Here is a 26922-nt window from a genome sequence, read left to right on the forward strand (position 1 = left end):
ACACACACACACACACACACACACACACACACGCACCACTACTAGATGAAGTCCAAACTGATGGCATATAGTACAATCTGTAATATCACCAGTACCTGGTAACCATAAAGTGGGCAGTTTCTGTGAGTTGGACAACTTCTGCCATTCATACTGTAATGGAAGCGAACCTTCCTTAGGTTCACATTTTAGTTTGAAGTCATTTCCAATTTCTTCCGATCCATCAACGTAACATCTTATACCTGACGGCTTAACTGAGAAAAGAGTAAATGGTAACTTTACACAAGACAACAGAACTTACGTTTGCAAGGATTAAATACACAGTACATTGCACAACCACTGACTCATTATCATGTGGTCCTGAGTTCCAAGGTGACAAGACCAAAAGACAGTAAGAAGTCACCAGCACCAGTTTACCCAACTACACAACACGAAGCAGGCACGAATGAGCTCAGGCCTCTCAGGCAGGGGCTCTGGGCTCCTTCATTCCAAGGGGCACATCCGAAAAAAGAAGGTGGTGCAGGCGGCTTCCACTTCCCTCTAATCCTTACCTGTTCCTCTACTCAGTGCCTGACATGAAGGTAGCACTCTGGGAGTCTGTGGCATGTCATATCCCTCTGAGTGCTGTTATCTTACCATTTGGGGGATTTATAACAAATAATGCTGATAACAGGACCAATTAACACTCTGCATTTACATTAACCCCAAACCATCCAGAGAGCACTGTTATAAAAAGGGTCAACCTGACGGTACACTCCAGGTCTCTCTGGGAAACTGTTTAGAGCCGCTGCTAAACCCCTTCCTTGTAACTCACTCCAAACACTGGAATAACACCTTGGCATTTCATACTCTTCTGCTGAATTTACAACACAATGTACATACAATAAAACCAACACAACTGCATCTTCTGGGGGGATCATTTTGAACAAATGTGTAAGTACCACCATCAAGCACGGCTTAACCTCTCCCAAGCAATTTCCCTCATGCTGAGATCTGATGCCACAACCCTGGTCCCAGGCAGCGACATATCAAATTTCTAGCACACACTAGATTTGTTCTACTGCTCCTAGAATCATATAAATGGAATAATACCCATTTACTTTTTTTTTTTCAGTCTTACTCCTTTTATTCACTGTCTTTTGATGCTGATCCATGCAGTCGCTAGATCACTCTTTTTTAATGCTGAGCTGTATTCTATCAAGGGACTAGAATACAGATTTGCTTCCCCATTCATCCACCAGCAAACATGGTTTCCAGTTTTAGGGCTCATGTTAAAGCTCAATCAGCTAAACTCCACGGGAAAAGATGTGTAGCCCCTCACCATTAGAGGAAAGATCCTGAAAGATTCTGAATATGGGCCAAGAGTGGCGTGGACCCGTTCTAAATGAGGCTACTTCCAAGGCAAGATTAGGAGAAGCAGGGATTACGCTGGAGATGAGGGCCATTTAGCAACAGAGGACCCCAGGAAAAGATGAGTAAAGTGGGGGCAAGAATGGGGAAGCAACAGCAGTTTCTAGTTTACCTCCACTCCACAACCTTGGGAGGAACAGCACTCCCTATGAATGGCGGGTTTTACTGCACATCTTCCTAGTCTGGTAAATAGCAGGTCTGCTTGCTTCTTTTTCAGTCGGAGCTAATTTTTATTCTTTCAGTCCTGGAGATGGGCTTTTATTGTTTCACTGCTATGGAAATGTAAATGGGTTCTACAGTTTTGTGCCATTAGAAATGCTGCTTCACTGGTGCAACCACTCTGGAAAACAGCATGGAGGTTCCTCAAAATGTTGAAAATAGAACTACCCTATGACCCAGCAATTGCACTGCTGGGTATTTACCCTAAAGATACAAACGTAGTGATCCGAAGGGGCACGTGCACCCGAATGTTTATAGCAGCAATGTCTACAATAGCCAAACTATGGAAAGAACCTAGATGTCCATCAACAGACGAATGGATAAATAAGATGTGGCATATATACACAATGGAATACTATGCAGCCATCAAAAGAAATGAAATCTTGCCATTTGCGACGACGTGGATGGAACTAGAGGGTATCATGCTTAGCGAAATAAGTCAATCGGAGAAAGACAACTATCATATGATCTCCCTGATATGAGGGAGAGGAGATGCAACATGGGGGGTTAAGGGGGTAGGAGAAGAATAAATGTAACAAGATGGGATTGGGAGGGAGACAAACCATAAGTGACTCTTAATCTCACAAAACAAACTGAGGGTTGATGGGGGGAGGGGGGTTGGGCGAGGGGGGATGGGGTTATGGATATTGGGGAGGGTATGTGCTATGGTGAGTGCTGTGAAGTGTGTAAACCTGGCGATTCACAGACCTGTACCCCTGGGGATAAAAATATATGTTTATAAAAAATAAAATTTAAAAAAAAAAAATGCTGCTTCAACACTACATAAATATTCACACATTCTCCTTTTTCTTGGTAATTCCTGGATCATATCTAGTAAGTGCATGTTTAACTCAATAAGAAACACTTGAACTGTTTTCCAAAGTTGACCAAAAGAATTACTGCGGAGCATCTTTAACAAAGGTTGCCATTCATGATCTCACATCTTCACACATTCTTTGATAATACTTAAATTTGATTTCATTTCTCCACTCTTCTTACTGCCTGTACCTTTTAACAAGGGTGGACACAGCATTTAATTGCACTGTTTACTTTCCTAACCAAATATGTTCCTTTTTCAGATTGATCAGTTGCCCTGGGGAACTACATCAATGAAAAACTTTACATCAGTTTTGCAAATTATTTCATCCTGTGAATCTTCAAAGAAATGAGCTCTTTTCTTCATTTTTTCAAACTACCAAATATATCCTTTACTACATAAATTAGCAGATATTGTGAGATATTAAAGCATTGCTTCATACATCAAAAATCTATTGGTGGGATGCCTGGGTGGCTCAGTGGGTTAAAGCCTCTGCCTTCGGCTCCGGTCATGATCTCAGGGTCCTGGGATTGAACCCTGCATCAGGCTCTCTGCCCAGCAGGGAGCCTGCTTCCTCCTCTCTCTCTGCCTGCCTCTCTGCCTACTTGTGATCTCTGTCTGTCAAATAAATAAATAAATAAATAAATAATCTTAAAAAAAAACAAAAAAACAAAACAAAAAAACAAAAAATCTATTGGTAATACAGTGTTCGAACCCTAACCTTCATCTTTTTTTTTTTTTTTAAAGATTTTATTTATTTATTTGTCAGAAAGAGAGAGAGCGAGCGAGCACAGGCAGAGTGGCAGGCAGAGGCAGAGGGAGAAGCAGGCTCCCCACAGAACAAGGAGCCCGATGTGGGACTCGATCCCAGGACGCTGGGATCATGACCTGAGCCGAAGGCAGCTGCTTAACCAACTGAGCCATCCAGGCGTCCCTGACCTTCATCTTTTCTAACAAAATATCCCTTTCCCATAAACCAAATACATCCAATAATGGGGAGTTAACTTAAAGTGGCTGCTGAAAAAAATTCAAGGCCCCACTGAGCTTGAGATACACACTCTGCCTATAACAGAACAAGAAGTTACCAACCCTGGCTTCTGGGTGTCACTCTGGAGGGGCCTGCTTTCCATTGGGAGGAGAAAGTGCAAGTCTTTCACATGCCAACCCCAACCATTATACCACAGGAAGATAACTCGTAATTCATGGCACTTGCATATACTGAAAGAAAGATAAAAACCACAAAGGAAGACTTACAGATACAAAAATCTTATTTTCTAATGTTTCTTTGGCCTGGGGTTCCAGAATACCTGGCCATTGTCCCCAGAACATTTGCTTCCACGATCATTATTAGCACAGTCAACAGTCCTTCTCAAGAAAAAGTGCATGTCCACCAACTTGTACCCGGGCAGCGTTCCAGCAGTGTAGTAACGCTGTACTCCATACACGTACCCTACCATCACCCCTCCACACTAATGGCCTGCATCAGTCTGTGGGAGAAACTCTAAATTCCAGTAAGGGACATCACATCATCCACCCAGAATTGCTATTTTTGCTTGGCTGAAAACACCGTGCTCTGGGCTCAGAACTAGTTTGCAGCAACACAGCTAAATGCATCAGGAAGGTCAGAATCGTTGCCAAATATGGGACCTGTTATGGTGCCTCCCTCAGGAAAATGGTGCAGAAGATTGACAGGAGCCAGCACGCCAAGTACATGTGCTCCTTCTGTGGCAAAACCAAGAAGAAGACGAGCTGTGGCGATCTGGCATTGTGGCTCCTACATGAAAATAGTAGCCAAGAGTGCCTGGATAAACAGCACTTCTGCCATCACAGAAAAGTGACTAAAGGAGCTGAAAGACCAGTAGAAGCTCCACCATTTAAAACACCACTAGCCTATAATAAATGGGCTAAGTTATGGAACAACAACAAAATACCCTGTCTCCGAGTGAAGTCATGCACAGAAATCACGGGCAAAAGTTTGAAGAGAAACAAGATATTGCATAGTCTCCAAGTGGGTCCCAAGACACTTTTCTTTTTTTGCACTCAGAGAGAGGAAAACAGTCATGTTCAATTAGAGAAACTTTTCTATTTTATTTTGAAACCATTTCAAAATAAAAAATAGGGGAAAAAATGCCTTGTCCTTTACCGATGGCTTACAAATCCCTCAGGGCCAGCGTTCACTGAGCTTCCCCACATGCGACTGGGCTGTATACAACAGGAAAACAATTAATTGTTGTTCTACTCATCAAGAAAACATAATCTGTTTATATCAAAAGGTCTCAATCATATGCCCCTTCAGAGGTCAAGGGGCAGAAGGTGCTAGTGATGTTTGGCCATATATTAACCCTCAATCAATTCCCTTTGTTACTGAGTTGCATCCACATGAACTTTTGGCCTATCTGAAGAGTAGGGCAGGCTCTGGCAATGGGGCAAGCTATAGTAACACTTCACCCTCACACCCAGGCAGCTAACAGACATCCCAGGTCATGTCCACACAGCACACGGGGCTCAATGAATAAGCATCATTACTCTGTGAACGCCTTGGTGGCATCTCCTCCAGATTCCCCAGAAGCGAATGAAGGTATTAGGCAAGGCCTCCAAGTGAACTGAGTTCCACTGGACTAACACTGGGTCTGGTCCCTAGAGGGCACTTCGTTTTGTGCTTCCTCTAGACTATCCAAGCAGATGTCTCAGGTAGAGCTAACAGATAAGCTTCCATTCAACAGTCACTTAAAGAGAAAATTCTGGGAGTGTCTCCCAGCAGCAGCCATGACTCATCGGAGAACATGGAAGAGAGCACTACAGGAAATTCTCCTCCAGCTCTGACACAACTTGCCAAATCAGAGTATTAGTCATCCCCACTGGCCCTCAGTAATCACTTCCCTTTCTCCTCTTACCCTCCACTTCACCCCTCCTCCCTTCCTGGTTTGGATTCACAGCTTGTGAGGCCATGGTGATCCCCCACAGACATAACAAAAGGAGTTACTGTCAGTGCTTCTCCCTTATCCATCCTGAGGTATGAAATGCTGGATTGTGAGGCTTCATGAAAATGGGACATCTCTCCTGCATGGCGGTCATGGCTGCTGTCATGAGTGTGCTTAGCCACATTATGTGCCAACCGTGATTACTGACTCAGGTTCCTTCTGCAAAATGAGCTGCCTTGTGCTGTAGTGATCCCTTCAGTCAGGACCTGCAAATTCAATACAGAACCTGGTCCCATGGGAACATACACACGGCCACACATACTGTGCTTATTCACACCATTTCTGGGAATGTGAGCCAACTGCATTCTTCCCACTGTACCTGCCCACTGCAGGGTCCACAACAAATAATTCTGGTAATAGGTATAGTCTGGTACATTACGGACCAGTTAAAATTCCATCTCTATCTCAACTCAATATTTCCTGGAGAGTGTGTTATAAATAAAAGAAGATTCACAGAGTTATAATGCCAGGTATGCCTGGGCCTGAGATAAGAGTTCAGACAAGTTATTAAAATGTTACCTGCTTTCACATTTATGAGAAAGAAAGGTAACTCCGTGTTTATTAAATGAAGACACAGAAGCTAGAGTTCCCAATGTTACCATATTCTCTCTCCTGGTTCCCTATTCAGGTTCAGTGGCTTTCAAACCATAGGAAATATTTTGAACCAGGGCCATTCAGGACGAAGTGCCTTTTACCAGGACTTCCTTGTGTACGCACTCAACAATGCTGTCAGTGGAAAGCAGTCTTCCCAAAGACAACCCCTGAAGTTGCCACTGGAGTGCACGAAAATCCACATTCTTGCTCCTAGTCTCCACCAGCTCTTACACTCATTCTGTAGAAAACGGTCATGTTTTGAAGGAGTCTGGAATCCAACATCTCTACCTTTTTCACCATCCCTACCACCAATCAGTTCTCTAAAACAAAAGGAATGAGGTAGAGTGGATGTGGGGGGAGAACTGCCTTGATTGGTTACTTCTAGAGGCATGCCAGGCAGTTCCAGAGACCCAAATTTCCTTCCAAAAATGGGTCTCCAAGTGTAACCCAAGACAGGACACCTTAGGTCAAAAACGGGGGAATTTCCTATCATAAAACAGAGCTAGACAATTGTGTTTTTCTACATGGCAGCCATTGTACTTCTGGGTAAAGTCTACCATGTTAAGACTTTAGAAGTATACTTATGAACAATAACCTTTCAGTTTCTCAGTTTGAAGGAATTAAGACTGCTTGTGCACAACCACAGAATCTAGAAAAGATGGAACATTGCAGTCTTTGGCAGTTTACTCATCTCCTTCTTAACTGTCATAGAGAAAACAAGACAGCCTAGTGATCATCTGTCTAATCCCTTTACCTTAAGGACGAAAAACAGTGATGCTCAGAGAGGTTAAAATAATTATCTGATGGGGCGCCTGGATGACTCAGTGGTTAAGCCACTGCCTTCGGCTCAGGTCATGATCCCAGGGTCGTGGGACCGAGCCCTGCAACAGGCTTCTTCCCACTCAGCGGGAAGCCTGCTTCTGCCTCTCCCACTCCCTCTGCTTATGTTCCCTCTCTCCCTGTCTGTCAAATATATAAAATCTTTAAAAAAAATAAAAAATAAAAAAATATAAATGATTATCTGATGTCTAGTGGACTTATCCCTTTAATATTTGTTCTACTATATTCCATCTTCTCTGTTCTAAGTACTCCAAGTATTCATCATAGAAATCTCATTTATTAAAGTTACATAGTTTGAAAAAAGCTTGAAGTGCCCATAACAATCACTTCTGAACTGAATGGAACAGGATAGAGATTTAAGGATAATTAAATCTTTCCGTGTTTCAAAAGGCGGGCTGAGGCCAAGGCAAATCTAAGAAAAATACCAAAAAAGGAAAAAAAAAAAAAAACAAAACAAAACCTGGATTTCCTAAAGCCTGGCTTGGGGTTCTTCTTCCATATCACAAAACTCTTTCATTTGCCTTTAAACTCTTTTATGAATTTCACAAAGAAGGTGATCACCTCTTACATTTTTAATCCAAAAAATGGTGCTGGTTTTATGTTATTTGAGGACATTAGGATCACTTCAAATGCCGCTACTACAGAACTGTGTTGTATTACTCTGGTAACAAGTAACATTAATACAAACAATTACCAAGAACTGTCAGCTGAATCTTCTTATTTCCAACACCAGGAGCTTTTTTCACTTTGCACTGATATGTGCCAATATCCGACAACCGTAAATTTGTTACATTTATTGATGCGTCACCAGATTTGAGGTCACTACTTGTAAAATGTACTCGTCCTTTCAGATCTTGATAGTAGTCGTCATAAATTTTGTCTCCAGAATATAAAATAATCTGAAAGAAAACCAAAATAAGACAGGGAAAAAACAAATAAGCAAGCCCTCTGTCTCATTAAAGGAGCTGTGGATACACCATGGTACTTTCTGTAGGATCCAAAAAAGAATAAAAACACAGTATCATCAGGAAAACTACAATTATTCAAATCATGTATTAAGAAAACAAGACATCACAGGGTGCCTGACTGGCTCAATCAGTAGAACATACGATTCTTGATCTCAGGGTTCTAAGTTTGAATCCCATTATGGGTGTAAAAATTAAAAATGAAATCATGGGGAGGGTGTGCACTAGAGGGGCTCAGTCAGTTAAGCGTCTGCCTTCAACTGAGGTCATGATCCCAAAGTCCTGGGATCAAGCACTGCGTCAGGCTCTCTGCTCAGCAGGAAGCCTGCTTCTCCCTCTCCCTCTGTCCCCCCGTTTCTGCTTGTGTGGAGACTGCACTTGTGTGTCCCCCCACCCTGGCTTGTGCTCTCACTGTCTCTCTCAAATAATGTGTTTTTAATAAATAAATCTTTAAAAAAAATCAAATCAAATCAAATCTTGGAGCCCTGGGTGGCTCAGTCACTTAAGCATCTGACTCTTGATTTTACTCGTCACGATCTTAGAGTCCTGAGACTGAGCCTCACATCAGGCTCTACACTGAGCATGAAGCCTGCTTGAGATTCTCTCTCCCCTCCCCCTGTCCCTCAACCCACTTGCACTCTCTCTCTCTCAAGAAAGTAATTTTAAAAATAGTAATAAATAAAATCTAAGGAAGAAAGAAAGAAAGAAAGAAGGGAGGAAAGAAAGAAAGAAGGAGAAAGAAAAAGAAAGAAAACAGAGATCAATGGAATCCTTGAGTATGGTCACACACTTTCATTTCAAATGGAAAACCAGGAGCCACTCACCAGTGGACCTGAAGAGGCTGCCGGCAGCCAAAGCAGCAGCTCCAAAAAGAAAAAGCTCCAGAAGTTCTCCCAAGCAGATCAGAGTGGACATTTACCCGGTAAGGCCTAACCCCCGTGACACTTCCCAACCCATCCCTTATATTCCAATAAAAACAAATTCACAAGAAAAATTTAATAAATCAATAGGAAAGCCAAGACCCAATGTAAGTAATACAGCCCTACATAAGAGAGTAATTTAGTTAGACCGGAGAGGAACACAGATGTGTGAATTCCTATGCACGCTGCTTTTCAGCAGTCTCAGAGCTTACAGTATGTCAATCAAATGTATAAAATCAGGTAAATACTACCACCCTTATTCCCCAAAAAATGCTTGTGATAATTTACGGGTGGACTCTAACAACAACAAGAAAGACAACATTTTTTTTTATCTTAATACAAAGTCAGAGGCACTTGAGGATTCTAGACTCTAAAAGACAAAGTTTTAAACCTCTTAGGATATATGTGCCCAGGGTAACAGGACCTTTCAACTAGTCTTCTGAGACAAAGAGCAAAGACCCCTTTCTAATTCCACTGAGTTTTCTGGGCCACTGTTATAAGCTTTAATGGAAATAACTAAAGGCTAGATTTAGAGGGAAAATAAAATTCTGTGTTAAACTTGGCTTGGAGGAGAATTACAATAGTCATCTCTAGCACCCAAATTAACATACTTGATAATTTTTTCACACTTGCTAACGAAATCCTTCATTCTGGTCATCTGGTCATCTTTGACCTAAGGGTCAAAGAGCAGCGGCACCAAACTAAAGTAATAATCAGAGAACACGACTAGTCTATATCCTGCAAGTAATTTTTATCTAAGATGTTAATTATGGGCAGTATAACCGGAATATCAGTGTCCTCTGCAGGAATTTCTTGATGGCAGGGACTTGGGTTCTTTTCGGTATCATCACCCCTTGTGATGCTAATCCCACCCTTTGTCCACTAGATTTCAAAATTTATATATTAAATGTATACCAGTTTGCTACCAGTTTGCTAAGTAAATAAAAGCAGCATTTGAAAGGTCCAGAGCTGACTCAAACGAGGCTGTCCTATCCTCCTCCGCACTGAACTAGTGACTCCCTTGTTCAGTCTACTATACTCAATCCCTCATTGTGCTATAAACACACTTTAGCAGCTTTTTAATGAGTCTGACAAGATGCGTCCTCACTGTTAGTTATTTTGTAAACTCTCTTAGTATTTTCCCATGAAAACAGTACCACAAATGCGGTCATGCGACAGAGAACTAACATCCACCAGGCAATTCTGATTCCTCTTCACAACACTGCAAGGATGGTGTGGCACCGCCCGCATTTAACCCTGAAGCTGAGAGCAGCAGTGGCTCTTACACACCAACTTTTGCAAAGTCCCACAGCTAAGATGCAAACCACATCTATTTGACTTGGTATGTTTATGGACTTGGCACTGAATTAATTTTTACAGGACTTTTAAGCTTATAAAATCCTTATGCATTCTCATCACAACCATGAGAGGCAGGTGTCTTTTTCCTGTTCTACAGGAAGACAGAGGCGTATGAAACACAGGGGGCAGCATGGGATGGAGCCAGGGATCATAAAGTGCAGTAGGAGACAAGAGACCTCAGCTCAAACCCCATCTGCATCTGTTGCCAGCTGTGTGACCGTGGGCCTCCATTTCCTCTTCTTCACATGCATAAAAATTCTCATTTTAGGGTGTTTTAAGGCTTAAAGAACAATATATAATTAAAATCTATAAAACACTTCCCAGCATACGTTAAGTGCATAGCACATGGTCACTGTTTGCTGACTAAAGAGATCACACAGGGAGCAAGGATGGCTAACTTCTCCAGCCCAGGCCCCTGCTACAGTCAACTATTAGTTTAACTAAATTAAACTAAATTAAAATAATACTTAATAATACTTAATACTTCATAATTAGGAAAATTTCTGTAACAGTATTTTGCAATTTCATTTTTTAGATTAAATACCTTATAAATTGTTTTGCTATGAAGATTTTGTTTTGCTTTTTAAGAAATTATTCAGGATATTTAACTTGAAGAATATGGAAAACAGACTGCTGTAAATATGTATTTGCATTACACTGTTACACTCGATGACTCTTATACTGGTAAGAGAATCCTTGTGTTAAAAAATGAATTCTTTAAAAAAAAATTAAAAAGTGGGGCGCCTGGGTGGCTCAGTGGGTTAAGCCTCTGCCTTCAGCTCAGGTCATGATCTCAGGGTCCTGGGATCGAGCCCTGCATGGAGCTCTCTGCTCAGCAGTGAGCCTGCTTCCCCCTCTCTCTGCCTGCCTCTCTGCCTACTTGTGATCTCTCTCTCTGTCAAATAAATGAATAATAATAAAAAAAAATTAAAAAGTAAAACAAAAAACACAAAGGTGAATTCTAATTCTTCACAAAGTCTCGTTTACTTGCTGTCCCCTAACACATTATGCATATTCCTACCATGCTATCTATCAAGCCTTCTCCACATACCCTCCTCCTACCACTCCCTGACTCACATGTCCAACTCCAGATTTTCAGAACATTCCTAAGCTCCTCTTCTTCCTTAAAGCCCTCACTAAGAAATCTTAGGCCAGGGGCACCTGGGTAGCTCAGTGGGTTAAAACCTCTGCCTTCAGTTCAGGTCATGATCCCAGGGTCCTGGGATCAAGCCCCACATCGGGCTCTCTGCTCAGCGGGGAGCCTGCTTCCCTTCCTCTCTCTCTGCCTGCCTCTCTGCCTACTTGTGATGTCTCTCTGTCAAATAAATAAAATCTTAAAAAAAACAAAAAAATAGGCCACTTAACCATTTCATCCATTACACGCATGTCCTCACTTTCCATCACAGTGACTGCCTTCCTCACCCAGACCACAAGCCAGAGAAGCCTGGGGCTTTCTACATAGTCTACAGTGACGGACACCTAAGAAGTTCAACGGACATCTACTAAGTGAGCAAGCATTTAGCGAACTTACCACTTGATCCACCTTCTGATTATCAGCTGGTGATAGCAGCCACTCGATGTCCAGTGGTCCCTGGTCTTCTGGACTAAGGGTAAATTTGCATGGCAAATAAGCAGTTTCTCCTTTGGCCTTTTCAATCATCTGATCAGGAGTGGTGATACTCAAACTGCTGGTGAAATCTGGAGAAAGAAACACACATAGGGACTAAGCATCCGCTGTTAGGCTGGCAGCACACTCACCACACCCCAGCTGTTCAATAGAACAGGATGTGATTTGTGTCCAGAGTGATGAGTTCAAGCTCAGTGGTCCCCAGTTTTCAGTTTGTGCCTTTGTAGAAATGGAATGCCAATATTAGTATCATCTTATTTGATACAATTTCCTTTAAGAGCATTGTGAATCTCCCAACATCATATGAGATACAAGTTTCTATTAGTAGAGGGTATCCTATATCCAAGCAGATGTTTAAAACTGAACTTAGCTAGAGTCTCTAAAAGGTCAGTTATATTGTACTAACTTGGGGCTACATTAATTCCTACTTGTCATAGTGCCAGACACACTGGTAACTCTTTCTGCTGGGGCACATGCTGATGGATTTTGACAGGCTTTCTTTGTTTTATTATTAACATATAATGTATTATTTGTTTCAGGGGTGCAGGTGGGTGATTCATCTGTTTTACACAATTCACCGTGCTCATCACAGCACATAACCTCCCCAATGTCCATCACCCACCCACCCACCCATCCCACACCCCTCCACTGCAGAAACCCTCAATTTGTTTCCTGAGATTAAGAATGTCTCCTTCTGGGCGCCTGGGTGGCTCAGTGGGTTAAGCCGCTGCCTTCGGCTCAGGTCATGATCTCAGGGTCCTGGGATCGAGCCCCGAATCGGGCTCTCTGCTCAGCAGGGAGCCTGCTTCCCTCTCTCTCTCTCTCTCTGCCTGCCTCTCCATCTACTTGTGATCTCTCTCTGTCAAATAAATAAATAAAAATCTTTAAAAAAAAAAAAAAGAATGTCTCCCTCTCGGGGCGCCTGGGTGGCTCAGTGGGTTAAGCCGCTGCCTTCGGCTCGGGTCATGATCTCAGAGTCCTGGGATCGAGCCCCGCATCGGGCTCTCTGCTCAGCAGGGAGCCTGCTTCCTCCTCTCTCTCTGCCTGCCTCTCTGACTGCTTGTGATCTCTCTGTCAAATAAATAAATGAAATTTAAAAAAAAAAAAAAAAAAAAAAGAATGTCTCCCTCTCTGGTTTCATCTTGTTTCATTTTTCCCTCTCTTTCCCTTATGATCCTCTGCCTTATTTCTCAAGTTGCACAGATCAGTGAGATCATATGATAACTGTCTATCTCTGATTGACTAATTTCGTTTAGCATAATACCCTCTAGTTCCACGTCGTTGCAAACTGTATAGATATATGTATGTATGTATGTATGTGTGTGTGTGTGTGTGTACACCACACCATCTTTATCCATTCATCTGGAATCTTGACGGGTTTTCTACCAAGGTTTCTTTAATTCTAAATTTTTATTAAATTAGAGGGGCCCAGCTGGCTCAGTCAATAGACCATGGGCTCTTCATCTCAGAGTCATGAGTTCAAGTCCTACACTGAGCAAAGAGCTTATGTTAAATAAATCTTTATTAGATTCTATAATTTTTACTGAATGCTTAAAAATACTTTTTTTTTTTTTTTTTTTTTTTTGAGAGAGTGCTGAGCGATGGGGAGGGGAAGAGGGAGAGACAGACTCAGGCTTCAGGCCCAGTGCCTGACCTGGGACTTATCTTCTCAATCTCAGGACCCTGAGATCATGACCTGAGATGAAATCAAAAGTCAGATGCCTTTTTTTTTTTTTAAGAGTCAAACACTTAACCAACTGAGCTACCCAGTTGGTTAAGCAATAAATCTAAGCAATAAATCTGATGACAACTCATAGAGAAGAAATGCCATCAATTTAGGTATTTTTGAATTTATCAAATGGTTGACTTTAATTATTATCTTTAAGACTTTTCTTACTGTTCATCTCTTCCAATCTCTCTTCTGAAAAAGTCCATCATATTATTATTAAAAAGACATCTTAAAATTCTGTTACTTATTCTGGAATCTGTATTCTATAAAATTTCTACTTAGATCACAGAGAATAAATGCTGAATCATGGCAATATTTGAAAAGTATATAAAAACCAAAATAAGATGTCCTGAGGCCCAAAAATTCCAAGACTCTTCTGATCGAGTCTATTAAAGATGGTTTAAACCCACTGTATCTTTATAAGAACTGAACAATAAGCCTCCTCTTTGCCGCTAATGGTTTACTATAACAAAACTAGTATCATTTACATTCAAAAAAAGGTAAAAGTAGGGTACAATCATAATGGTAGTTTCTGGATATATCAGAGAAAAAATACTTAGTTTATAATCCTTTCACATTTTTTCAAGAGAAAAGCAATTCTGTTCATATCAATTCACATATAAAAATAGGTTTACTATGTATATAAGATCAAAGTTTGAAAAAGTCAACAATTTGATATAAAATGTAAATTTAGTATGTAAATAAACTACCACACAAAACTTATTTTTCAAACTATTTACACTAGAAGGTTTGCATAGCACTAGTTTGCCACATCCGTTTTCCTTGAGATCATCCAACATTTTATGTATACAGAACCTTAGTCTCAAATGGTCATTCACTTGGTCCTCCCCATCACCCAACACTGCCTTGCAGAGCCAGAGGATGACCTGGAAGAGGCCCTAAGCACTGAGACTATGGTACTGAGGACTTGCCTCTCTCCCCTTTCCTTCCCCTGCTGCCACCAAAATACTAACATCTTACAGAAAAATTAAGAGTAAGTAAATCAAGTCCTAATTCTCCATAATGATGATTTTGAGGTTGTTTTTCAAATAATAAATCCCAACAGACCAAACCAAAATGAAGAATTAAATGATTAGCCATCCCAAGATCCTTTCATTATCCCCAAGAAAGCGTAATACATATTGACTGTTACTTGTAATAAAATGTTAATAAAGTTGAAGCCAATAGATTGAGAATGAAAGAAGTTACCTTCAAACCATTTATAATTCAAGCACCATTGTGAGCTTTTAATCACATTTAAGTGCACTTCTCAAACAGCAGATCGAAACTGGACACAAGACTGCTCCCTTAAATCAGAGGTTGGCTAACTCTGACCAAGAGAATATAGTCTGAGTGCTGCTGTCTGAGTTCCAAGGTGAGACCTCAAGTGACCCAGCTGCTCCCACCCTCGCCCTCTCCAGACCCCTGCCACAGAGCGACCAAACCAAACAGGAGAGAACGGAGGTGTTCAACAGCTATCCTAGAATCTCCAGCCCCAGTTCTAGACCAGATGCCTACAGCCCCATGAGCTACCAGAACTTCCCATCTCAGCCTGGCCTAAACTGGGACCCACAGGATCACAAAGCAACACATAATTTTTTGCTATAAGCCTCTAGAGTTTGGGTTGGTTTGTTACACAGCAAAGACTGATGACAGACCATCCAAACCCACTGATTCAGCCCAAATGGACTATTTAATATCCTAAAAAAAGGTCCATTACTATTCCAATCTCCATTTTATGTCCACAATTCTATTTAAAATTATAATTTGGTATTTATGTGTATAATCTCAAGTGTTTCTCCTGAATTAATATTCAATCCTCTGAATAAATACTTCCTATCATTTCTGATAAACTCAGTTCCAATTCCTACCTCATTCACTTAGGCATTCTCCTACCTCTCTAGCCTACAGTGATTTTTCTTTCTGTTTTCCTACAAATATTCACAGTACTTTACTTTCTGCTACCCGATCACCCATTTGGCATTTATTTAGTATATACTATCTTGGGTTTGTTTTACTTTATAAGCTTTATTGTGAAGTTAACTTAGGTAGCCTCCAAGGTGTTGTCATGTGTTCTAGATGTGGATGAGCTTATCTTCTTCCCATACCTTGTATTTTTAAGTAAATTTTAAAATTCCATGTCCTGATTTAAATCATTAGCTCCAAAAGGGTTTGAAAATTTTTGTGGCTACCTCTATCTCCTTTTGCAGTTCCTTGCACATTAGTAGCAAAGAACTGGTGACTAGATTATAAATTTGATCAGTTTTATAAAGGTTGAAAAAGAGTATTAATCTACCAGAAGTTGTTCCTGCTACTTGAAGACCTCCTTTCCATGGCTACTACAAGTTGTTAACTTCCATTTAATTTGTCTGGGTATTGATACTTTATGTATTAAGGTAAGAATAATCTGAGTACACCCCAGAATGAAAATTCTATTCCAAAATGAATGAAGACATAGCTCAAAAATATCAAGCCAGAATATACAAGAAAATGAAATTTTATTAAAAAAATTTTTAGAGGGGCGCCTGGATGGCTCAGTGGGTTAAGCCACTGCCTTCGGCTCAGGTCATGATCCCAGGTCCTGGGTTCGAGCCCCACATCGGGCTTTCTGCTCAGCAGGGAGCCTGCTTCCTCCTCTCTCTCTGCCTGCCTCTCTGCTTACTTGTGATTTCTCTCTGTCAAATAAATAAATAAAATCTTAAAAAAAAAAAAAATTTTAGAACTTTCTGGTTTCTCTGTGCTTTTTGAGTTTTTATTTTATAAAATAAAAAAAGTTAAATGACACCAAGTATCTAAATGTGTACATATTCAATTACTCCTAACCAGGCTCTCTGTACTTCTACTGCACAGTCATTAAAATAAAATGCAATTCAATTTTCATGATAGTATCTTACATTCTTCTTGACACATAAAAATTACTTTTATCTTAAAACACTACCTTAGAAACAGTTACGTATGTATAAAAATGATCTGCAAAGATATATCCCAAACTGTTGAGAGCAGTTAGTTTTTGAGAACTGAGATTTTAAGAAAGGTGACTGCCCATTTCTGCTTTATACTGATATTTTCTTAATGTGTGTGCTGCTAAAAAAAAAAATAATAATAATAATAAACAGAATTTTAAATGGCTTTCAACATTTCTTTTTTAAAAAAAATGTTTAAAACATTCAACTTCTCTTCAAAGTGTTGCACTAGAAATGAATTAAAATCTCAAGATTGTACAAAACAGTTATTGGGTTTCCTAGCAACACTGAAAGGGCTCTTTGCACAGAGGCATAGTTTTTCAAGTGTTGAAGTAAGCAACAGTCACAAATTGTAGGAGACAAAAGGCTGACACTCAGTCCCATGCAGTGTCTCGGGGGATTCTTTCCTAATAGGTGCTGCCCAATTTTATTTATGCAGCAAATTAAGTGATAATTTAAACTGCAAACTACTTGCAGGTTCAAACATTGCCTGAAAACTAAATCAAATAACAAATCTTATAATTTCATTTAAACTTATATTCAGTATGATAAAATATGTAGAACACCATGAACTCCCAGTCTGCAAAATCCAGTTAATAAGTGCTCAGCACTGGATTATGCAAGTAAACACACTGAATCACAACTAATTTTGGCAGTGAGTGAAATAACATCTCCCAGTTTTCTGCTTGCTTTTTTTTAATCTTCATATTTCAAACACTTGAATCTTCAGAGTTTCTCTTCTGCACAGTCTGACTTCTACTGGAGCATCAAAATGACATCAGCTCATCAAAGTATGTTTTTAGCCTTGATGTTGTCATCTCCTACCAAACATGGAAGATCTGTTTGTGCCCTAAGAACGATGAAGAAATGAAGATAACTGAAGACTATATTCCTCTAGCAGGAAGGCAACGTTTTGAACTGAGGACCTGCTTTGATCTCTCTAACAGATTCCTTTAAGTTTAAGTTACCCATTGACCTGGATGGTCTTCAGGTATCTTTTCCTCCTTGCAATCTTAAAATCACTGGAAAATAGAAAGTGCTCATGAAACTTTATGGCTGACTTAGAGAAAAAAGTAAATGTGAGAAATTTCAATTATGTTTTGAGTAAGTAAAGTCTTAAAAATAGAGAACATCAAAGCTAGGGAGGAAAAAAACCACAAATTTAACTGTATTAGGTCAGAAAACCAGAAGCTAGCTTTTAACAAACTTGCTGAGAAGAGGAAGGTTTTCTGTTGTTCTATCACTTGGGAAACCAAACAGAATAGCTCGAACTTATTTTTCATGTTTTTACCTCTAACAAAAGGTACTAAATGTTAAGTCTGACCAGTGATGGCATATGCACAGGGATTTTAAAGATCACGGAGTCCAGGCACTTCTTCTGGGAGCCATTCTTTGTGCCCAAACATGGATTAATTCCTTATGCCCAAAATTGAATTAGATGTCCTCCATGTACACCTCGTGCAGCTGATGAGGACTCCATCATAAGCACTTTTCCTGCTTTACTGAAGTTCCTGCTTTACCGTGAGTCCTTCCTACTCTGTACCTCCTGTGAACATTTCACATTTGATTTCAAAGTCAAAGACTCAGCTAAAAAAGGACAGAAGGAAGGAGAGAAAGAAAAGAAAAGAAAAAAAAAACCACAACTCAAAGGCACAAGTACCTTCTTATCAGAGAAGGAAAACAGATGCAAGATGGTCTATTTAAAAACAGAGAAAAATTAACAAGTTTTAATGCAGCTAAAAGTAGGTGAAAATCACTTGAGACCTTTCTCTATTAAAGATGAAACTGAAGGGGCGCCTGGGTGGCTCAGCCATTAAGCATCTGCCTTCAGCTCAGGTCATGATACCAGGGTCTTGGGATCGAGTCCCATATGGAACTCCAGGCTCCTTGCTCTGCAGGAAGCCTGCTTCTCCCTCTCCCCTGCTTGTATTTATTCCCTCTCTCACGTGTCTCTGACAAATAAATAAGTAAAATGTTTAAAAAAAAAAAAAAAAGGACAGAACTACAACAAAGCATCTAGAGCCAATCAAACATAGGAAATCGAAGAAATGAGAGGAAGTGCTGAGGAGAAAAAGGTTTTAAGTCCTGCTAGTGGAGTACTTGTGTTTGTGCAGCTGCCCACTTCTTCACCTGCTCCACTTTCTCCGACTGAAAGCAACTCTAGCCACTTTTCAAAGTACCTCTTACCTGTCACCTCCTCTGTGAAGCTTCCCTTTTCTTCATAGGCAGTGTTAATTGCCTCCTCCCCGTTGCACAAGATGTTCCTCTATTGTTGGGAGATGTTTATGGGGCCTCATCCTAAGCACCCACACTTTCACTCCGTTGTCAGTGTCTCAGGGCTTCATCTCTGGAGGGTTATGTCCCAAGCCTCATTCAATAAACCCCTGGAGGGAAGCCTGGGTGGCTCAGTTGGTTAATAGCCCAACTCCTGATTTGGCTCAGGTCATAATCTCAGGGTCCTGAGATGGGAGCTCAGAGGCAGGCTCTGCACTCAGCGGGCAGTTTGCTAGAAACTTTTCTCCCTCTCCCTCTGCCCCTCCCTCTGCTCACACTTTCTTCCGCTCTCTCTCTAAAATAAGAAATAATTAAATTTATTAAAATATTAAAAATAGGGGCGCCTGGGTGGCTCAGTGGGTTGGGCCGCTGCCTTCGGCTCGGGTCATGATCCCAGGTCCTGGGTTCGAGCCCCACATCGGGCTTTCTGCTCAGCAGGGAGCCTGCTTCCTCCTCTCTCTCTGCCTGCCTCTCTGCTTACTTGTGATTTCTGTCAAATAAATAAATAAAATCTTAAAAAAAATAAAATAAAATAAAATATTAAAAATAAAACAACAACAACAAAAAAAACCCAGACCTGGCATTGGCCAAAACTGATAAACTTTAAGTGGAAAGGAGAGCTCAGAGTAGAGGGAAGATGAAGGAACTGTATGAAAGAGGTGGTGATTAATGGGACACAAAGCCATCAGTCCTTGTGGGAAAAGCGTTAAGAAGGAGGGCCACAGGAGACCATGAATCCAGGAGAGCAAAGGAATGGAACAATGATCCCATACAGGAGATAGAGCTCAGAAAAAGCTGAACAAACCTGATCATGTACTGATAGGACCAAAGACTGATGTTTATTAATTTAATACTCACATTACAAGAAATATTAGCAAATCTAATTAAGAAATTAACATGTAAACAACTTTACATATAGTTACATTAAAATGAGAGAAACTGGACATCAAGAAAAATTTAAAAAGAAACCTATTTGTAAACATTCTGAAATCACAACTGTAGCTGAAGAAAACTTACTTGTCCTATTTTTTCATCTACCCTTAAAACACGAAACAAAAATAAAAAAAAACTACATACTGATGCATGGTTTCTCAAAATATCTGGAGTCATTCCAAAGATATTAACAAAAAAGGGGGGAAAGACTAGGGAAAAAAAACAATTTAAATTTACATTCCGAAAGTCTTACATATTTCTTTGATTTCTTGGGAAGGGCTACATTATGATGACCTTAATCATCAGTGGTTATAATTTACTTGGTACTAATTCCTTTTGAGAAATGTCAAAGAGTGTCATAAGAATTAATATTTTAATGTTAAGAAACAAACTGGGTAAATCAGGAACTGATCCGTTTAAGGGACATGTTGATCAGGACAAGTGTAATTCTGTTGTGTGTATCTGATAACAAATACTACAGATGCCTGTGTTAGCCATCAAGTCTTTAGGATATTCCAATAACTGCAAAAATGCAACTGCCAGAGCGCCTGGCTGCTCAGTCAGTAGAGTTAAGTGACTCCTGATCTCAGAGTCTGAATTTGAGCCTCCTACTGGGTGCAGAGTTTACTTTAAAAAATAAAAATAATAGAAATAGAAATGCTTTTAAAAAATGCAACTGCCATGCTATTTAGATCATTTCCTGGGCCCTCCCTCCAACCTGAGGCAACTTTCCTTCTCACCAGGAAGTTGCTTTGGGATTAGCAATTTATAAAAGTCACCTAAATAGTGAGTGTTTCTAGAAAGGAAAAAGAAAAAAAAAAACATTTTAAATATGTTAATGTTATAGTTAAGTACTCCAACTAGGCTTTTCAATATTGCTGGGAGAGAGATGAAAAACACTTAGAGGAAGGTAGAAATTATGCCCTTTGCTTTAGAGGTTTTGCTTAATTCCCATGTGGGGTACCCAGTACAGTCGGTTAATATGTACTCAGAGCTAAGAAAATAATACTTATAGTTAGGTAAGTTAATAAGAATGAGAAATGACATTAAGTGGACTTCTATGCTTTTCTATGCAGTTTTTTAAATGCAAATTCCAAGCTCCCCACTCCCCACAGGTGTCCAGGAAGTAAACAGAGATGGAAACGGGGAAATCATTATCTTAACAACAAACAGTAACAGTGACTGGGTGCTTATTATGTGTCAGGCACTTTTCCAAAGTGTATATATATATTAACTCTAAATTCTCGTAACTCTGAAGGAGGTATGATCATTACCCCATTTTACAATGAAGAAAGAGATACTGAGAGGTGTCTAAGCCACTATGGGGAGCAAGATACAAGACTGCCAAGCCACATTGATCCTGTAAGTAGAAGTTCACCAGTAAACACCCTTGAACACAGAGATCTTGTTTTAAAAATCACTACGGGGACACCTGGCTCAGTCGGTTAAGCAGCTGCCTTCTGCTCAGGTCACCATCCCAGCTCCTGGGATCTAGGTCAGTATATCAGGGTCCTTGTTCAGTAGGGAGGAGCTTGCTTCTCCCTCTGCCTGCTGCTCTCCCAGCTTGTGCACTCTCTCTCTCTCTGACAAATAAATAAATAAAAATTTTAAATAAATAAATGACACTATGAATCACCAGTACTCTATGAATCACTCTACTCCAATCACCGTGGGTGGAGGAGGGTTTGGAATACACACTTTTCCTCTGCTATACTAAACTTCTACGGAGAAGGAATTTTAGATAGCACATGGTTCAGGAATTTGGGTGAATCTTTATCTGTTTTTGTTTTGTTTTTTAACTTTATTTTTAGGTCATCTCTACATCCAATGTGGGGCTTGAATTTACAACTCCAAGAGCAAGAGCTGCAGCACCGCTCTACGGATGGAACCAGACAATTGCCCCTGGCGGACTTTTTTTTAAACAGGAAAATAAGCACCAGACTAGGAATCTGTCATCTGTCACAAACAACAACAAAACCCACTATCATTTTGGACATGCTGTTGCTACTTTAGGGCTCACACATAAATTAAGGGTGCTGAACTAAAATATCTATTTCAGATCTAAGTCAGTCCTAATTTTAGACAATCAACCAACAAGAAGTCTTTCCCTGACGTCCATCACCTCCCCTTCTTCCACAACTCAAGGGCAGTAAGCAGCAGTTCCTGGAGCTCACTTACATGTGCAGACATTCACTTCTGACACATTAGCAAACTGAATTATGGAAGCAGTTCTATCCATTAATAGCATGGGCTCCAAAGTCAGATCTGGGTTCAAATTCATATTGAGCTTACTAACTGCTTGGGTATAGGCAAATTTCCAGCCTTTTAAAATCAGTGTTTTTCTCCTAATATTAACAGTAATAATGCCTACTCCATTGTAAGAATTAAATAAAAGAATGTATGAAAAGCCTTTAGAACAGTTCCAACACAACTCGGTATCATCTTTCTTTCTTTCTTTCTTTTTTTTTTTTAAGATTCTATTTATTTACTTGACAGTCAGAGATCACAAGTAGGCAGAGAGGCAGGCAGAGAGAGAGGAGGAAGCAGGCTCCCTGCTGATTGGAGAGCCCCATGTGGGGCTCGATCCCAGGACGCTGGGTTCATGACCTGAGCCGAAGGCAGAGGCTTTAACCCACTGAGCCACACAGGTGCCCCTCTTTCTTTCTTTTTAAAGATTTTATTTATTTATTTGACAGACAGAGATCACAAGTAGGCAGAGAGGCAGGCAGAGAGAGAGGGCAAAGCAGACTCCCCACCAAGCAGACAGCCCTATGCGGGGCTCGATCCCAGGACCCCAGGATCATGACCTGAGCTGAAAGCAGGGGCTTAACCCACTGAGCCATCCAGGTGCCCCTCGGTATCATCTTTCAATAAACAGTATCTAACATGGCAGTTCACTGTCCTCTTACAAGCTTATCACTTCTCCTAGAACATAAGCTCCGACTGCTGAGAAGGTATTTTTTAATCTTTTATCCCTCACATTTAGCAGTGCCTTCCATACAAGAAAAACTCAAAATATGTTATGTAAACAAATGACTCTGAAATGTATCTACCATGTTTGAAAAAAGAGCACAACTAGTGACCTAGGTCAAATCTGATTTAGTGATGGCTCTGGGGAGTTGCAATGGGATGTATCTATCTACAGAGTTGAGATGTGTGAGTAGAGACAGAAGCGACTACTGTTTTGAGGAACTTGGCTCTCAAGGGTATAGGAGGAAAGCGGTACAGTGTGATTGGGGGTCAAGGAAAGGTTGTTTTGAAATAAGAAATGTAGCACATGTTTATACAAGTCAAAGGGAAAGAGCAAATAGAATGAAAGAGATTTAAAAATAACCACAGCAGAAAACTCAAGAGACTGAAGGATCAACACCCCACAAAAGAAAGGTGCCTAGAAAATAGGAAACAAGACAACTTTAAATGAGAATAGAGGGGGGTGGGGCTGTAACTGGATATGAATAGCCCACAAATGTTTTAATTAAAAGTTAGTACCATGGGGCGCCTGGGTGGCTCAGTGGGTTAAGCCTCTGCCTTCAGCTCTGGTTGTGATCTCAGGGTCCCGGGATCGAGCCCCGCATAGGGCTGTCTGCTTGGTGGGGAGCCTGCTTCCCCCTCTCTCTCTGCCTGCCTCTCTGCCTACTTGTGATTTCTGTCTGTCAAATAAATAAGTAAAATAAAATAAAATCTTAAAAAAAAAAAAAAAGAATAGAGAGGGGTGCCTGGGTGGCTCAGTCAGTTATGTGTCAGACTCAATTTTGGCTCAGGTCATGAATGATCTCAGGGTTGTGAGATGGATCCCCGCATGGGACTCGACACTCATGGGAGAGTCTGCGGAAGATTCTCTCTCTTCTCCTCCCTCTGCTCCTCCCCCAGCTCATGTGCAAATGTGTTTTCTCTCTCTCTCCAAAATAAATAAATAAGTGAACCATAAATTAATAAACTAACTAATTAATAGATAAGAATGAAGGAAAGGACACGAGAGACTGGTACAATTATGAATAAGCTTATATCCTGAGGTACAAGAAATTAAGGGAATTTGTAACTGATAGCCTCTATTTTTCTTCTCTGACAAAGGAGGCATACAGCATTTACTTGGAATAAAAGAGGCAGAAAAAACATAGGTAGGGGGTTTCTGGAGACAGTTTCAAGTCTGAAATATCTGTGAAGACGAATGGGAAAGAAAGTGGAGGATTACAGAATGGGATCATGAATCCAAACGATCCAAGTTCATAGTTGATGAAGCTGAGCTTTATCGTACCATTTTTCATTTTATATATTTGAAAACTTCCATAATTAGGATGTTTAAAAAAAAAAATGATATGGCACTACACACCCATCAGAACAGCCAAAATGAAAAAAGACCCTGAGGAGGATGTGGAATAACTGAAACTCTCATACTCTATTGGTGGGAGTATCAACTGGCACCACCAATTTTGGAAACCTGCTGGGCAATTTCAACTAAAGCTAAACATAGGTATTACCTTTGGGACCCCATTCACAGGTAGGGAAATGTGTACGCATTTGCACTGAAACACAAGAATGAGAATGACAAAGCAGCATTTTTCACAATAGCAAAAAATTGAAAAAAAAGTCCATTAGTAGTAAGATGGGTAAATCAATTGTGATAGAGTCACACAACAGAATCCCATATAGCAATGCAAATGAATAGACTACAGCTACACAAAATCAGTAATCTTTCTAATGTGGTAAGTGAAAGACAAAAAACACAGACTGTATAATTCCGTTTATATAGTGTTAACATGAATCTACATAGTTAGAAATCAGAAGAGAGTTAGGAAGTAGCTAGGAAAGGCTGTGAACTTGAGATGTGTGAGGAGAAACAGAAGTGACCACTGTTTTGAGGAACTTGGGTCTCAAGGGTAGAAGGAAAGTAGTAAGAGTGAAGTGTGGTCAAGGAAGGGTTGTTTTGTTTGTTTAAAGATTTCACTTATTTATTTGACAAAGAGAGAGTGTGCACAAGCAAGGGGAGCAGGCAGGTAGAGTGAGGGAGCAGAGAGCCCAATGTGGGGATGTGGGGCTTGATCCCAGGACCACAACCTAAGCCGAAGGCAGCCACTTAACCAACTGAGCCACCCACGTGCCCCTGAAGGATTGTTTTCAAATGAGAAATGTGGAATATATTCTATTTCCTGATCAGGGTGAGATTAAACAGATGTTCCTGCTTTGTGAAAACTCTCTTACCTGTTTACTTGTAATAACGCTTTAAACTTTGTGCTTCTCTATAGATGTCATACTTCAGAGAAAAGGTTTACTTTTCTTTAATTCTTAAATTTTTTGAAGTAAACTCTACCCCCAAAATAGGGCTCAAACTCATGACCCTAAGATCAAGAGTTGCATGCTCTACCCACTGAACCAGCCAGGTGCTCCTAAGAGGTTTACTTTCAAAGAAATGTGAAAGAGCTGAAGCAGTTAGAGACAAAGGTTACTTCTGTTTTTGTTAAAAATATAATGTCCCAATGTTTTAGAAATGGACTTTACCAAAAAAAAAAAAAAAAAAAAAAAAAAAAGTCTAGCCACATTTGCGACAATAAAGTCTCCCCAATGTACATAGTTATACACCACAGTCCATGAGCAGGAGCAAAGAAACTGGCCTGTAAGATAAATCCATGTCAGAGACAGAACTGAGCTCTGACCAGGGAACCCGGGATTACAGAAGAAATTCTGGTTTTAAAGTAACCAGAAGAGGGGTAGAGGGTGGTGAGGCCCAAAGGTCCTTGCTCATAAAAACCTCAGGTTCTCTTCCTTTAATTAACATGGAATAGTAAAAGTAACTGGCAAAAAGCAAAGCTAACACACATACACAAAACAAAACTCAGGTAAAGTGTCTTATAAAGATGAGATCACAGAAAATTAGAAAGCAAAGAAATAGATATAAGAGCAAAATGAGTAAATATAACCTCCTTATGGAAAATCCTGAAGGTAATAAACAAAGGGTTAATTACAATAAGAAAATCACCCCTGCTGTAAGCATGTCTAACTTGACTGCCTCAATCTCCCAATAATTTCTTTCTAATATCCCAAAGTGAATTCAAATTTCCCTAGCAACCATCAACAGGGGCCAGTCTGTCCTTACCATAAATGCATTTATTTCCCTCAGAGGCAAGTTAAAAATGTGATTTTTTTGTGCATCTATTTCTTTTTTCTCCTTCACACCTAAAATGTAAATGTATAGAGCTTGTATAAAGGCAACTGATATAATTTTGTACATAATAACAAACGATCTGATAATTCAAGAAACTAAGAAACAAGAGACCTTATTTAACTTGTTACCAACAGGAATACTGTGTAATACAAATAATTATAATTATCTCGTGAGCACATCACACTCATGACTTTTTAGTTAGTAGGATGTTCAGAGACTAGGTATGTTAGAAGGTGACTGGAACTAAAGCTCCAATTTCTAGACTTCTGCTGACCAAAAAGTTAGCTGCAGCCACACATGGTTACTGAGCACTTAACATGGCTAATCAGACTTAGTATGAGGGAAAAAATTTAATCTTATTAATGTTTAATTTGATCACATATAGAAATGATATTTTGTATATACTGGGCTAAACAAAATATACTCTTGTGCGCCTGAGTGGCTCAGTGGGTTAAGCTGCTGCCTTCGGCTCAGGTCATGATCCCAGGGTCCTGGGATAGAGTTCCGCATCGGGCTCTCTGCTCAGCAGGGAGCCTGCTTCCCTCCCTCTCTCTCTGCCTGCCTCTCTGTCTACTTGTGATCTCTCTCTGTCAAATAAATAAATAAAATCTTTAAAATATATATATATATATATACATATATATATATATACTCTTTAAGAACTATAATGTCTCACAACTCTAGACTCAAATATTTCTACAAGGTACAACCTGCTGGGGTGGAGGAGCCCAAGATCTCCAATTCCATCAAATCCCATCACCCCGGGGTGCCTGGGTGGCTCAGTGCTTAAATACCTGCTTTTGGCTTAGGTCCTGGGATCAAGCCCCACACTGGGCTCTCTGCTTGGCAGGAAGCCTGCTTCACCCTCTTCTACTGCCCATGCTTGTGATCCCTAATTCCTATAAATGATAATAATACAAAATCTCCTTCCTACCCAGAGGTTGTCAGAAGAGCAGATTCAAATGAGGCACTTATAAAATTACCTTAAAAAATAAGTTACATTGGGGCACCTGCATGGCTCAGTCTATTAAGCATCTGACTGCTGGTTTCCGCTACCATCATGATCTCAGCAGGGAAGTTGGCTTGTCCCTTGGCTAGTCTCCCACCACTTGAGGGCTTCCCCTTCCACCCCAT

General features: G+C 40.3%; 1 protein-coding gene across 3 annotated transcripts in view; it reads right to left on the reverse strand.

Annotated features, from left to right (window-relative positions):
• CXADR (CXADR Ig-like cell adhesion molecule) overlaps positions 1–26922 on the reverse strand; it is a 58754-nt gene that overhangs the window by 23151 nt on the left and 8681 nt on the right. For all 3 annotated transcript variants that reach the window (XM_047721788.1, XM_047721780.1, XM_047721774.1), the window contains exons 2-4: positions 11634–11800; positions 7553–7757; positions 96–251 (exon numbers count right to left, since the gene is read on the reverse strand). In XM_047721788.1, the coding sequence (XP_047577744.1) occupies positions 96–251; positions 7553–7757; positions 11634–11800 (528 nt within the window). The remainder of the gene's footprint in view (positions 1–95; positions 252–7552; positions 7758–11633; positions 11801–26922) is intronic.

The sequence above is a fragment of the Lutra lutra genome, chromosome 1, assembly GCF_902655055.1.
Source record: "Lutra lutra chromosome 1, mLutLut1.2, whole genome shotgun sequence".
Classification (NCBI taxonomy): Eukaryota; Metazoa; Chordata; class Mammalia; order Carnivora; family Mustelidae; genus Lutra; species Lutra lutra.